The sequence below is a fragment of the Hemicordylus capensis genome, chromosome 4 (assembly GCF_027244095.1).
Source record: "Hemicordylus capensis ecotype Gifberg chromosome 4, rHemCap1.1.pri, whole genome shotgun sequence".
NCBI lineage: Eukaryota > Metazoa > Chordata > Lepidosauria > Squamata > Cordylidae > Hemicordylus > Hemicordylus capensis.
The window spans coordinates 36,867,193-36,879,412 of NC_069660.1; the positions used below are offsets into that span (position 1 = coordinate 36,867,193).

The following is a 12,220-nucleotide window of genomic DNA, read 5'->3' on the forward strand; positions in this document are numbered from 1 at the left end:
TAAGTTTGACCAATTGCTTTTTCTGTCATTTTATCATAAATGCATGTGTGCAAAAATGCAATTTTTAAAAAGTTAATAGCAATAGAATAGCAATCACTTTGATTAAGCCAGGTAACATATTGTAAGGAAGAGAACTGGTCTTGTGGCAGCAAGCATGATTTGTCCTCATAGCTAAGCAGGATCTGCCCTGGTTGCATATGAATGGGACACTTGATGTGTGAGCACTGCAAGATATTCCCCTCAGGGGATGAAGCCGCTCTGAGAAGAGCAGAAGGTTTCAAGTTCCCTCCCTGGTTTCTCCAAGATAGGGCTGAGAGAGATTCCTGCCTGCAACCTTGGAGAAGCCGCTGCCAGTCTGTGAAGACAATACTGAGCTAGATAGACCAATGGTCTGACTCAGTATATGGCAGCTTCCTATGTATCTCCCAGCTCATTCTCACCCAGGAGGTGAGCTGGTCTTGTGGTAGCAAGCATGACTTTTCCACTTAGCTAAGCAAGGTCCACCCTAGTTGCATATGAATGGGAGACTACATGTGTGAGCACTGTAAGATATTCTCTGGGAACAGCATCTAGGTTCCAAGTTCCCTCCCTAGCAGAATCTCCAAGATAGGGATGAGAAAGATTCCTGCTTGCAACCTTGGAGATAATACTGAGCTAGATGGACCAATGGTCTGACTCAGTATATGGCAGTTTCCCATGTTCCTAAATTAATATTTATTATATTTGTACACTGGCCCAAGCTTGCATCTCTGGGCACTTTACAGCAACATAAACCAGATTAAGAAAAAAATTAACACAATTTAAAATCACATCATATGCACATCATTTATTCAGTTTCACTGCAGTAGTGCATCCGTTTCCTGAAGGATGGCACAATTAGAGGTGTGCAGAACCACTTTAACTCGAACAGGGTTAGATTCAAATTGAACCAGCCTCAAAAAAAGGTAGCTGGTCTGGGTTTGAACTAAACCGGGCCCAGTCTGTTACAGACTGGTACGATGGACCATGCTTGCAAAGGAGAATCCAGTGAGGATTCCCCTTTACAAGCAAGGGGGAATCCTGAATTTAAAAGGTTTCTAAGGGCGACTGGGATGGGGACAACAGCAAGAGGGCACCTAACCAGCGCTGGTGGCTCCTCTAAACCAGAGTTTCTCAACGTGTGGGTCCCCAGATGTTATTGGACTTCAACTCCCATAATCCCCAGCCCCAGTGCTCTGGTTGGGAATTACGGGAGTTGAAGTCCAATTACATCTGGGGACCCACACGTTGAGAATCCCTGCTCTAAACCCCAATGCTCTCCCCAACAGCATGGCCCACGCAGTGGTGGTATGGTTCTGGCCTCTGCGGATGCATGGAGGCCATTTGCATGATCTCTGCACCACCACATGGGCCACGTTGTTGGTGGGAGAGCAGCAGGTTTATTTTATTTGTTTGTTTTTGTTTGTTTGTTTGTTTGTTTGTTTAAATATCCCGCTTTACCTCTTGAGGCGCTCAGAGCGGTGTACATGATTATGTTTATACTCACAACAACCCTGTGAGGTACGTTAGGCTGAGATATACATAAGTGGCCGAGAGCCACCCAGTGCGATTCATGGTTGAATGGGGATTTGAACTCTGGTCTTCCCGGTCCTAGTCCAACACTCTCACCACTACGTTATGCTGGCTTAGGTTTAGAGCTGCTGCCGTTGGTGCCACCAGTAAGGTGCCTTCTCCCACCCCCCGCCACACATAGAAACCCTTTTAAAGGCAGGATTCCCTTTGCTTATAAAGGGCAAAATTCCCTTTGCTTATACAAGCACAGTCCCTCGAACTGGTTTGATTGGACCAGACCATCAGCTGGTTCGACCAAACCAGTTCATGGACCAGTGGTTTGGTTCAAATCCCCCCCCCCCCCAGAATTCGAACCAAACCACCAAAAACGGTTCCGTGCACACCACTAGGCACAATATACTACTTGAACTGTGCAACTGTATTTGTTGCAATTGGAACCATTAAAGTCCCAACTCCATAACAAGTGGAGATGTTACCAGGAACTGGTTCTCATAATATACCACTCTGGATATATATTTTTATTTATTTTTACATTTTATATTCCGCACCAACATCCTAACTGAAACCTACCAACGTTGCATAACTTTTATATAAGACTGGTTAGTTGCCATTGTTCAGGGAAAGCCCAGGTAGTAGTGATTTTACTCTGCTTTGGTTGTTACAGGCATTAGCATGGATGGTTCTCCCCTTAAGCAAGTGGTCACTTGAGGAGTGGAACAGAGGGAAACAAGCGCTGCCCCCACCACCACCCCTTGGGCTTCCCTACTTGCTGCCCCCAACCTCTCTCATCCCATTTTCCCCTTCTCATCCCACTGTGATACACCTGTTCTTTCCCTCTCCACTTCCACCCAGGCGACATGAGCTAGGAATACCCCTGTCTGGTTTAGTGGGAGATCCAGCGTGATGTAGTGGTTAGAGTGCTGGACTCGGACCAGGGAGACCTGAGTTCAAATCCCCATTCAGCCATAAAACTAGCTGGGTGACTCTGGGCCAGTCACTTCTCTCTCAGCCTAACCTACTTCACAGGGTTGTTGTGAAAGAGAAACTCAAGTATGTAGTACACCGCTCTGGGCTCCTTGGAGGAAGAGCGGGATATAAATGTAATAAATAAATAAATAAATAAATAAATAAATAAATAAATAAATGTCCGAGTGTGCTCACGTGCCTCTGCCTTGGCAGCATGGCCTGAAAATGAGAGCACCCACTTGCAGATGGGAAGGAACCTACGCAGGAACACTGGAAGTGGCCTTATACCAAGTCAGGCCATTGGTCCACCTAGCTCAGTATTGTCTACAATGACTGACAGCAGCTCTCCAAGGTTTCAGGCAGGAGTCTTGCCCAGCCCTACCTGGAGATGCCAGGGGACTGAGCCGTGGACCTTCTACATGAATGCAGACGCCAGGGGCGTAACAAGGCTGGTGTGGGCCCAGAGACAAAATCTTAAAATGAGCCCCTCGCTGATACACACACACACACACACACACACTTCACACACAGACTTGCCTCTGGGGGGCCCCTCGAAGCGTGGGGGCCCCCAGGCAGCCGCCTCCCCTTGCCTAATAGTAGTTACGCCCCTGGCAGACGCTTTACCACTGAGCTACGGCCCTATTCCCTAAGGGGGATATCTTACAGCACTCACATGCAGTTGCCCATCTTAATGCAACCAAGGTAAACCCTGCTTAGCAGAAGGGACAATTCAAGCTTGCTGCTGCAAGACTGGCTTTCCACTCCAACAGGCACCCTATTGTCCTTCACCTCAGGCAGCAAAAACCCTGGGTGCTAGACCAATAAGCTTATGTGTTCACGTTGACCACTGGTTCTTTGGGACTCGCGAAGACCACCAGGCTACTTTCCCCATCGGCTTCTTCAATGGGTCAACAAGAGAAGATTTCTGGAAGACTCCACCAGCTGCATTGACCCATGTATCGTCGTGGACTATTCTCTGGTTAGCTTCATCAGCCCAGCAATATGAAACTATGCTCAGGTGGAGTGTTTAAAATGATAAATTATCCTTCAGCCCTTCACTGATAACACACAGGGGTTGGCAATCTTGGCTCTCCAGCTGCTGTTGAACTACAACTCCCATCAACCCCAGACATTGTGGCTGGGAATGATGGGAGTTGTAGTTCAACAGCAGCTGGAAAATCAAGGCTGCCTACCTGTCCATTAGGAGAAACATACCATTACCAGTTCTACAACACAGAAAAGGCAGCATATCCAAACAAATGGATCTCTTTCCAGCAACCAAAAGTTTCCAACCTTGCAGAATTTGTTGGGCTTATGTTCTGCAAGCCAGAAGACAACGTTTCTGACAGCCACACAAAAGGGCAATAGTCAAGGTAGTTCACACATGATGGCATGCGAAACAAGTTGAGAATCTGAAGTTTTGGATGGAAGTGCACAAGGCTGGTTCACTGGTGGCGTCATATTTCAACCATCTGAGCCAAGGACGTTTCAGAAAGCTAGTGCCAGTCTCTTAACTGGGACAGAGACATAGGAAGCTGCCATATACTGAGCCAGACCGTAGGTCCATCTAGCTCAGTATTGTCTTCACAGACTGGCAGTGGCTTCTCCAAGGTTGCAGACAGGAATCTCTCTCAGCCCTATCTTGGTGATACCAAGGAGGGAACCTAGATGCTCTTCCCAGAGCGGCTATTTCATGCAACTGCTGAAGTGGACAACAAAGCCTATTTTGAGATCTAAGTGCTTAAATAAGCAATTCCATAAGCAATACTGAGTTCTCCAACTTACCTTGGGAAGATTCTTCTGGAAAGCTTGTAGGGAGAGGAGCATGGGAGCTGCAACTGCCCAGTTATAATATCTGCAAGCAGAGAAAAGAGGCAACTCTCATTGCATATATAGTTTTTAATGTTTCATGCACCTGGGTACAACACACTTAGATACAGGCAATTGTGGAGTCCATAGTGTATAGTAAGCTATCTCATTAAGATATTGCTATACACAATTGGATCTCATTTAGTCCAAGATTGCTTGGTTACTAGAAAAAAAATATCTAAAAACCGCAAGGTATGCCCCTCACTTGAGAAGTGCAAGCCAAAGAGACTGTTCTCATGAGCAGCCTGGACCAGGCTGTTCGTATGGAGCACAGGCTTCCACGCTGATCCCGGCACTCCCAGGATCAGCAAGTGCTCCTTCAACCTGGCTGCTGGGATCATGTGTCTCCTCGAGTTGCTCACAGCTCAAGGCAACACCGAGATGGGTGCCTAGAGTGCCCTTCTGATGGGGAACCCCATCAATGCAGTGCGCTCATGGCACAGTGCATTGTGGGATATCTGGAGACCAGGATGATGTGTCCCAGCCTTTGGAGCTCTGTGCTGCACTAACTTGCATTGTGCACTCACAGAATCCACCACCACATGTTTCCATAAAGCAGTTATGGAGAAAACAAATCCCTCCAAGAAGGTGACCTTTCTACTCACTTCTTCTGTATCTGTATCACCAGGTTTGGATCCTCAAGTACTGCTGGGTTCTCTGCAAACTCCTGGTAGGAAACTATATGCTTCATAAATTTCTCTACTAGGAATTGAAAATGAAAAAATGAACCATTAATAGAGCCTAATTTCCTCTTCTGTTAACATGGCAATGCTTTCCAAGCCGCCCCACCCCACCGCCATTTGCTATGAATTTGGTTTCTATCCAGCTCTTTCCTGCCTATACTTGAGTGGCTGCCACCTTGAACCAACATGGTGGATCAGCAAAAAAACCCACAAACAAACCCATAGGAGTCTTCTAGAATCCACTTCCAAGAGCTTTGAATTTGGTTTGTATTGGTCTCTAAATGTAAGAGAGTTACTAGATGACACACAAATACACACAAACGTGGACATGCATACACACTGATCTCATAAGCCTTTTTCCTTTTGGAAAGTGGGCTAATACATACACCAGTTCTCCAGCAATTCCATTCCACAACTACCTTATGTGAGACTGGGAGGAGGTTGCAGCTACTGAATGCCTAAAGCCCAATTGCTATCCTTTCCTTCAACATACCATGAGTTAGTTCTCCATCATCCCCAAGACCACCACAAAGGGACAGAAGGATGGGAGGCATCAGATCACATGTTGCAGGCTCCAAGAAGTTATCTGTGCTGTTGCCAACATTAGCACCACCCAGTGGGTGAGTATGAGAGAAGCTGCCAGGATCAGCCTGTGCTTGGCCACTTAGTTCAGCATCACTGACAAAATAAAGAAAAACACACACAAAGCATCAGTACCATGCAGGTCATCAAGTTGCTACTAGCAATGGAAGAGCTGCTTCTATGGACTGGGATCTCTACCAACAGCCACCCCACTCCACTTGAGTCAGATTTGTATACCACCCATCTGACAAATGCCCTCAGGACAGCTTACAATTAGTATTAGCGGTGAAATTGATTAGACCAGATCACAAGCAGTTTCTGGTCTAGCCAATTTCATTCTTAAGGGGCATACTGCGTTCCTCCCACTCAGTGGTCCCTCTAATTTTTTTGATCTGTGTGCAGAATTAGTTTTGTTCTGGGCAGCAGTATCAAGGCAGTGTGTGCGCACATGCATTCAGGGTGGGGCCTTCCTGATTCAACCTGGTAAAGGTAGAGTGTGCTGTCGAGTTGGTGTCAACTTCTGGCGACCACAGAGCCCTGTGGTTGTCTTTGGTAGAATACAGGAGGAGTTTACCATTGCCATCTCCCGCACAGTATGAGATGATGCCTTTCAGCATCTTCCTAACTTAAGTGAGATCTAAAATTAACTTACAGACATTAAAAAAAAACAAAACTTGTGAGTGCACACATGTGCGCATGCCTTAGAGGAAACAGTACACTGCTCCCCCTCCCCTTCTTAAAACTATATGACTACACGTGCAAAACACGGCTGCACAACTTTGGCTCTCCTGCGGATACTGGACTACAACTCCCATCACGCCCAACCATTGGCCACCATTGGTTGGGAATAATAGGAGTTGTAGACCAACAGCTGGAGGGCCAAAGTTGTGCAGCCCTGTCTTAGAACATTTCCAAAATAGCTCCAGATTTGGGAGGGGCAAGAAGCATGCTACTAGTTCTGAAAATTACCCAATAGTTCCTCAAAACAATCACACCAAGATGTATATGTATCTAGTGCTGGTCATGCTTTCTTGAACCTTAAAACCTTTCCAGGATACAGCTTAAAGCATTAATGTTTTCATTAGGACACATGCAAAGATAAATGGGTGTGACTATTCATATCCCCATATCATGCTATGGGCATGACAGCTCTACAACACGACAATTAAGCCTCTGGAAAACCATCCACTTTACACAGCCTCAAACACAACACACGAAAACTTACGAATCACAAATCATACCTTTTGGGGAAATAGAGTGCCACCTGTTCCGAGTCGAGGTTGGAGAGATCCTCTAAGTAAATATCAGCAGGTCCCAGATGAGAGCTTCTCTTCACAGAGCCTCAAAGAGATCCCCCCAAAAAACATTATAATTAACAGCCTTAGTAGTCTGAGGAGGCTTTGCTCCACAGCCATAGTCTACATTCCATAGCTTTCAACCCTCTTCTTACCCCTTCTCTTCTCCATTTGCGACTCCAGGCTGCTGCAGGGCTCTGTGCTCCCCAAACTAGTTCTCCTTGAAGCCAGCACTTCCTGATTGAGTTCCTGAATCTGCTCAGTCACCTCCTCTATGCACAATTTTCCTTCCGTCTCAGCAGCTGTTGCTAGGCCTTGGACATCTTTCATCTCCTCTGCAAGAGCCTGAGCTGACTCTAGATCACCGCTGTCCAGCTGAGTGGAGGGATGGGGGTCTTCACCTCCTGAAAGGCTGCTCTTTCCAGTAGAAAAGACAGGGGTTGGCCTGATTAAGGAAGTGACTGGAGGACAGGATGCATCCAAGTCAGCAGTGTCCAAGTCCTCTTCTAGGCCTGTTTTAATGGCAATGAAGTGAGTTGTTTCCCCCACAGGGATGGTGGTAGCTGGGGAAACAGCTGGTATCATGGAGATACTTGTGGCAGGCTTTGTTGCTTCTGCACGTTCCCATTTGCTCACCTGGAAGAAAAAAAATCTTCAGTTAGGATCAGAGGTGCTCTTACCCCTGGACTTCCAGGCAGAAGTCCAGGGCCAATACACCACTGTTCCCTCGAAGGTGTGCGCACGTGCGCTCACAAAATTTTCTGACGTCCGCTCAGTTAATCTTAGATCCCACTCAGGTTGAATTAGGAAGGCCCCACTCTGCGCACATACTGCATTGATACTTTCGCCTAGAACTAAACTTATTCGGCACAAAAAAATTAGAGAGACCACTGCTCTACACTCCCTGGGGCCCCCAAATCCTCTTTATTCTCTCCCGGGTGGTGCAGTTACCACACCGCTCTGTTGGCCCACGCAGTGCTGGGCAGCAGAGTGTGACTGTGGCCTGCACCAGGAGGTGCAGAGGGAAGAGAAAAATAGTTTTGAGTTAAATATCTTGACCACCACACGCAAATCAGTGTTAATGAAAAGCCCAACCACCAGCTGGATGCAAAGGGCATGGGTGCACGTGCGCTTATCTGCTTTGCAGAACTCAGAAGGCAGTGCTCACAAATGACCTTCTATAACTTCACTCACCTCAGGGAGTCTTCCCCACAACCACTGCATGTGGGACTCAGAGCCAAGCAGCATTTCAGGATTCCTGATCTCCAATTCAGAGTCACTTTTGGGGGCCAATAAAGAGTTTGGAGAGAGGCTGGAAAAGGGAGACCAAGCAAAAAGCCTTAATTGCAGTTTAATTGATTTAATTAAGTTGCACTTAATTACCTAGGTTTGAGAGTTGTGTGTGCTCCCAAATTCCTGTTGTGTGGAAGCAAGGTAGGAGGAAAAGCTGCCCCCTTTTTCCTCTTACCTTGCTTCCACACAACCAAAAATTGGGAGCGCACACGACTCTCAAACCCGGGTAGAACAAAATTTTTAATTGTGACTACTGTTTAAGTCTTTAAAACAAAGCACACAAGGAGGTCATTCACATAAAAAGGGAGGAAGGATGAGAACCACAGCATGTGGGGATGGGGAATGTAACACTTTCCTACTGTATCACAGTCTTAATCACTCCCCATTCCTCATGCTGACTAGCCCCCAAAGGGAAGTTTCCATTGGTGTCAGTTATTTAATTTCCCCCCAAATTAAAAGGTTTTTACTATTTTTTATTTTAAAAGCACATTTGCACATTTTTTTAAAAAAATCTATCTATCTGCCTTAGATGGTATGAAGCACATCTTGAGCTACGTGGTACATCTTTATTTATTTATTTAATACATTTATATACTGCCCCAAACTAAAGCCTGGGGGGTGGTTCTTGCGAGAGTTCTGATGAGAGAGAGAGAGAGAGAGAAGACATGGAGGGCAGCTGCTGCCAAGGAGGAGGAGGGCGGCAGATGAGGGACGGACAAGGTGGAGGCAGCAATGTGGCAGCAGAAACATTGAGCGGTGGCATCCCAGCAGTGGCCTAAGTTGGCTCCAACCACCATCCTCCATCGCCCCACCAAATATCCTCACAAGGAGGACAGATGAGCTGGGGTGGGAGAGTACACAGAGAGCCCTGGCTTGGCCATCCTCCTCTCAAGGAAACTCAGCGGAGCGACGGAAGCCGGCGGTTGGGAAAGAGAGAGAGGCATCCGCCCGTGGAAACCAGCAGCGAGTGAAGGGGAGGGGGGAGGCAGAGAGCGAGCAATAAAGCAGGGGCTGCAGTGGAAGCAGCGGGGTGGGGGGAGAGCAATAAAGTCCTAGTGCATAGATCTTCTGCTATCTATGGGATAGCTAAAGGAAAACAATTTATTTTAAGACATGAAGTTTTAATAGACATCAATGTTACTAATTAAAAGTGTCCTACTGACTTCTAGTAATAGGATTCCAAAAAAATTCTGGAAAAACATGGATTCCAGCAAGGGTTATGAACTCTAGAGGACATAATGCTGTAGACAAAACCTTGAAATCAGAGCTGGAACCCAGCTCTCTCTCTGGCTCCCTACCACTTCATGTTGATTCGCACAGATGCTCTCCATACAAGTGGATCAACCTTTGGCTCTTTGTTGCATCATCCACCATTATTTTTACCTCTGTAAGGGAGCCAGCTCTCCATCAGAGTAGGGATAGGCTTCCTTTGGTTGCAAAGTCCCAGCGCCTTCATTCTGAACATCAGTGAATGAGTAATACATTGAAGTGCTGTTAAGAAAAATTAAAATTAAAGAGTAACTATTAGATGCAATCACAGCATTAGCAGTATCAGGTCCCAGTCAAAAGAGATGATGACACAGAATCATGTATGTGTTTGAACAGCTGTGGCCACTAGGATAGGAAAACTTGTGATTGTTTCAGATCCTCGTTCGCTTCTGGCACTGAAATCCTTTACTTGTTGTCAGGTTTGAGTATAGCCACTTGCCTGGTTTACCTATGCCAAATAAGAATCGGTTCCAAGCAACTGAGCAGAAGAGCTTCTGGGCGGGGTGGAGGGAATCAACTGGAGCAGTTGCGTGTGTGAACTGGCGTTTAGGCCACTGGGGTGCCACAAAATGGCCACATGGGCAGGCAAGATCATACACATGTTTACAGACTATGCCTGGAGACTGACATGAAGCAGGGCATTTAGCTGATAAAATATGAAAAATCTTGGTTGATGTAATAAGCCAGGTTACAGCCAGTGCCGAGAGCCTACCACCATCTGACAGACTAACATGCCAGCTAATCAAATGCTGGTTCAAGCCTGCAAGTCTTGTTCCTCCCACCTTCCTCACTTATCCCTACTGCTGCCTCTTCTTACTCCTCTTCCAAGGGAAAGTGAACTAAAGATTCCCCCACTGAGATGCAAGAAGGCTGCAGCACTTCAGGCACGCAGCTTCAGAGGGCTGACAACTTTCCCCAGGTAGAGGTGGCAGCATACACGTGAGCAAAGAGGGATAAGTCTGATGGGTCACTGGTATGGTCATCCAACAGGGCAGCAGCAAAGGAGGGCTTCAAATGCAGCTGCAAGCCCTCTGTCTGTATTATGTCTGCATTCAGCCTTATTTGCCAGGCTGCCTCATTTCCATTGCACAATATGGACTCTTAAGTATATGAACTCCAGTTCTTTGCCATGCATTCTTCTGCGCAGCCTCGACACTAACTTCAAGTTTCATTTAAGCCACATTTCCCATGCTCCAGATCATTATTTATCGGTCATCTTTATATACCGCCCGGTATGCATATCTCTAGGTGGTATACACAATTTAACACAAATATAAAACAGAGTAATGGAGAATTTGGACAGACCTTTCAAAACGTTCCATGGCCACTTCTGATCTCTGGCCTTGAATGATTGCCCAGCATCAGGGGCATAGCAAGGTTGGAGGGGGCCCAGAGACAAGATTTTAAAATGGGCCCTTCACTGATACACACACACAAACACACTTCACAATATATAGTGCACTCACACTCACATCCCCATTATGAATACGGTGAATATCTAGTTCACATTGAATCTAGTTTTTTTACTCTCTGCTCCTGCCGATCTCCAAGAGACTCAACATAATTCATAGGGGGTGCAACATGGGCAGGTGGGGAGTCATGTGATGTGCCTCTGGGGGGCCCCTTGAGGCAGTGGGGCCCCAAGATGACTGCCTCCCCTTGCCTAATAGTAGCTACGTCCCTGCCCAGCATGTTCAGATCTCACAAGAACAGCCCTGCTGGATCAGGCCCAAGGCCCATCTAGTCCAGCATCCTGTTTCACACAGTGGCCCACCAGATGCTGCTGGAAGCCTACAGGCAGGAGTTGAGGGCATACCCTCCCTTCTGCTGTTACTCCCCTGCAACTGGTACTCAGAGGAATCTCATCTGGGAATTCTTGGGAGGATAATCTTCTGGAGAAATTCATCCAGATGCAAAAGGAAGCTTGAATTACCAAATACTAGATGATGTCATGAAACCAGTAGAGTGTGGTTTACTACTCTTGTCTCTGTACTTTGGTACCTTCTAGGGCTCCACCATTGGGCTCCGCCACCAACTCAGAAATTCAGGGCCGAACTACACATGAGACTTGTGAACAGATATCCCAATGTCTTTTCCTAGAAGAAGCCATGGAGGTGGGTGGGGGGGGGGGGAAGAATCTCATCCTTTCCTCTTGAACTCTGGATCTGACCCAGATTGTCTCCCAAACCATAAAGGCGGTGGTGGCGGGGGGGAGGTACTGACACAACAAGCAATCCTAACCTGTGAAAGAAACAGGTCCAAGAATAGGCCACAAGTTCAGAATTAGCCTGGACAGTCCAGAGATCAGACATCCTGTCCAGGACATAGGAAAAATGTCATCCTGGACACAAAATTTATTCTGTTGTAAACTGCCCAGAGACATAAGTTTTGGGCAGTATAAAAATGTTTTAATAAATAAATAATAAATAAATACAAATGTCTAAGAATTTGAGTGGGAAGATTGCTTTAATGATTTTTACCCATTTTCCTGTGTTTCTCTTCAGACACTGGGGCGACATGGTCTCCATGTTTAAAAGCCCAATATTCTCATTCTCTCTCTCTCTCTCTCTCTCTCTCTCACTCACACACACACAGTCTGGCACCAGTACTGCCAGCTGGGTAGGTTGGTTCGATATATGGCTCTAGTAAGCCTCTTGCCCCATTTCTGAGTCATCTCTAGAGTTAGCAAGGGCTGTAGTGGGCCTCTGGGTT

At 46.6% G+C, this 12,220-nt stretch overlaps 1 protein-coding gene across 7 annotated transcripts in view; it reads right to left on the reverse strand.

Moving 5' to 3' along the window:
* LPIN3 (lipin 3) overlaps window positions 1-12,220 on the reverse strand; it is an 89,956-nt gene that overhangs the window by 15,244 nt on the left and 62,492 nt on the right. For all 7 annotated transcript variants that reach the window (XM_053251015.1, XM_053251014.1, XM_053251012.1 and 4 more), the window contains 7 exons: window positions 9,623-9,730; window positions 8,141-8,258; window positions 7,102-7,582; window positions 6,893-6,992; window positions 5,563-5,747; window positions 4,992-5,088; window positions 4,303-4,372 (listed from right to left, as the gene is read on the reverse strand). In XM_053251015.1, coding sequence (XP_053106990.1) covers window positions 4,303-4,372; window positions 4,992-5,088; window positions 5,563-5,747; window positions 6,893-6,992; window positions 7,102-7,582; window positions 8,141-8,258; window positions 9,623-9,730 — 1,159 coding nt within the window. The remainder of the gene's footprint in view (window positions 1-4,302; window positions 4,373-4,991; window positions 5,089-5,562; window positions 5,748-6,892; window positions 6,993-7,101; window positions 7,583-8,140; window positions 8,259-9,622; window positions 9,731-12,220) is intronic.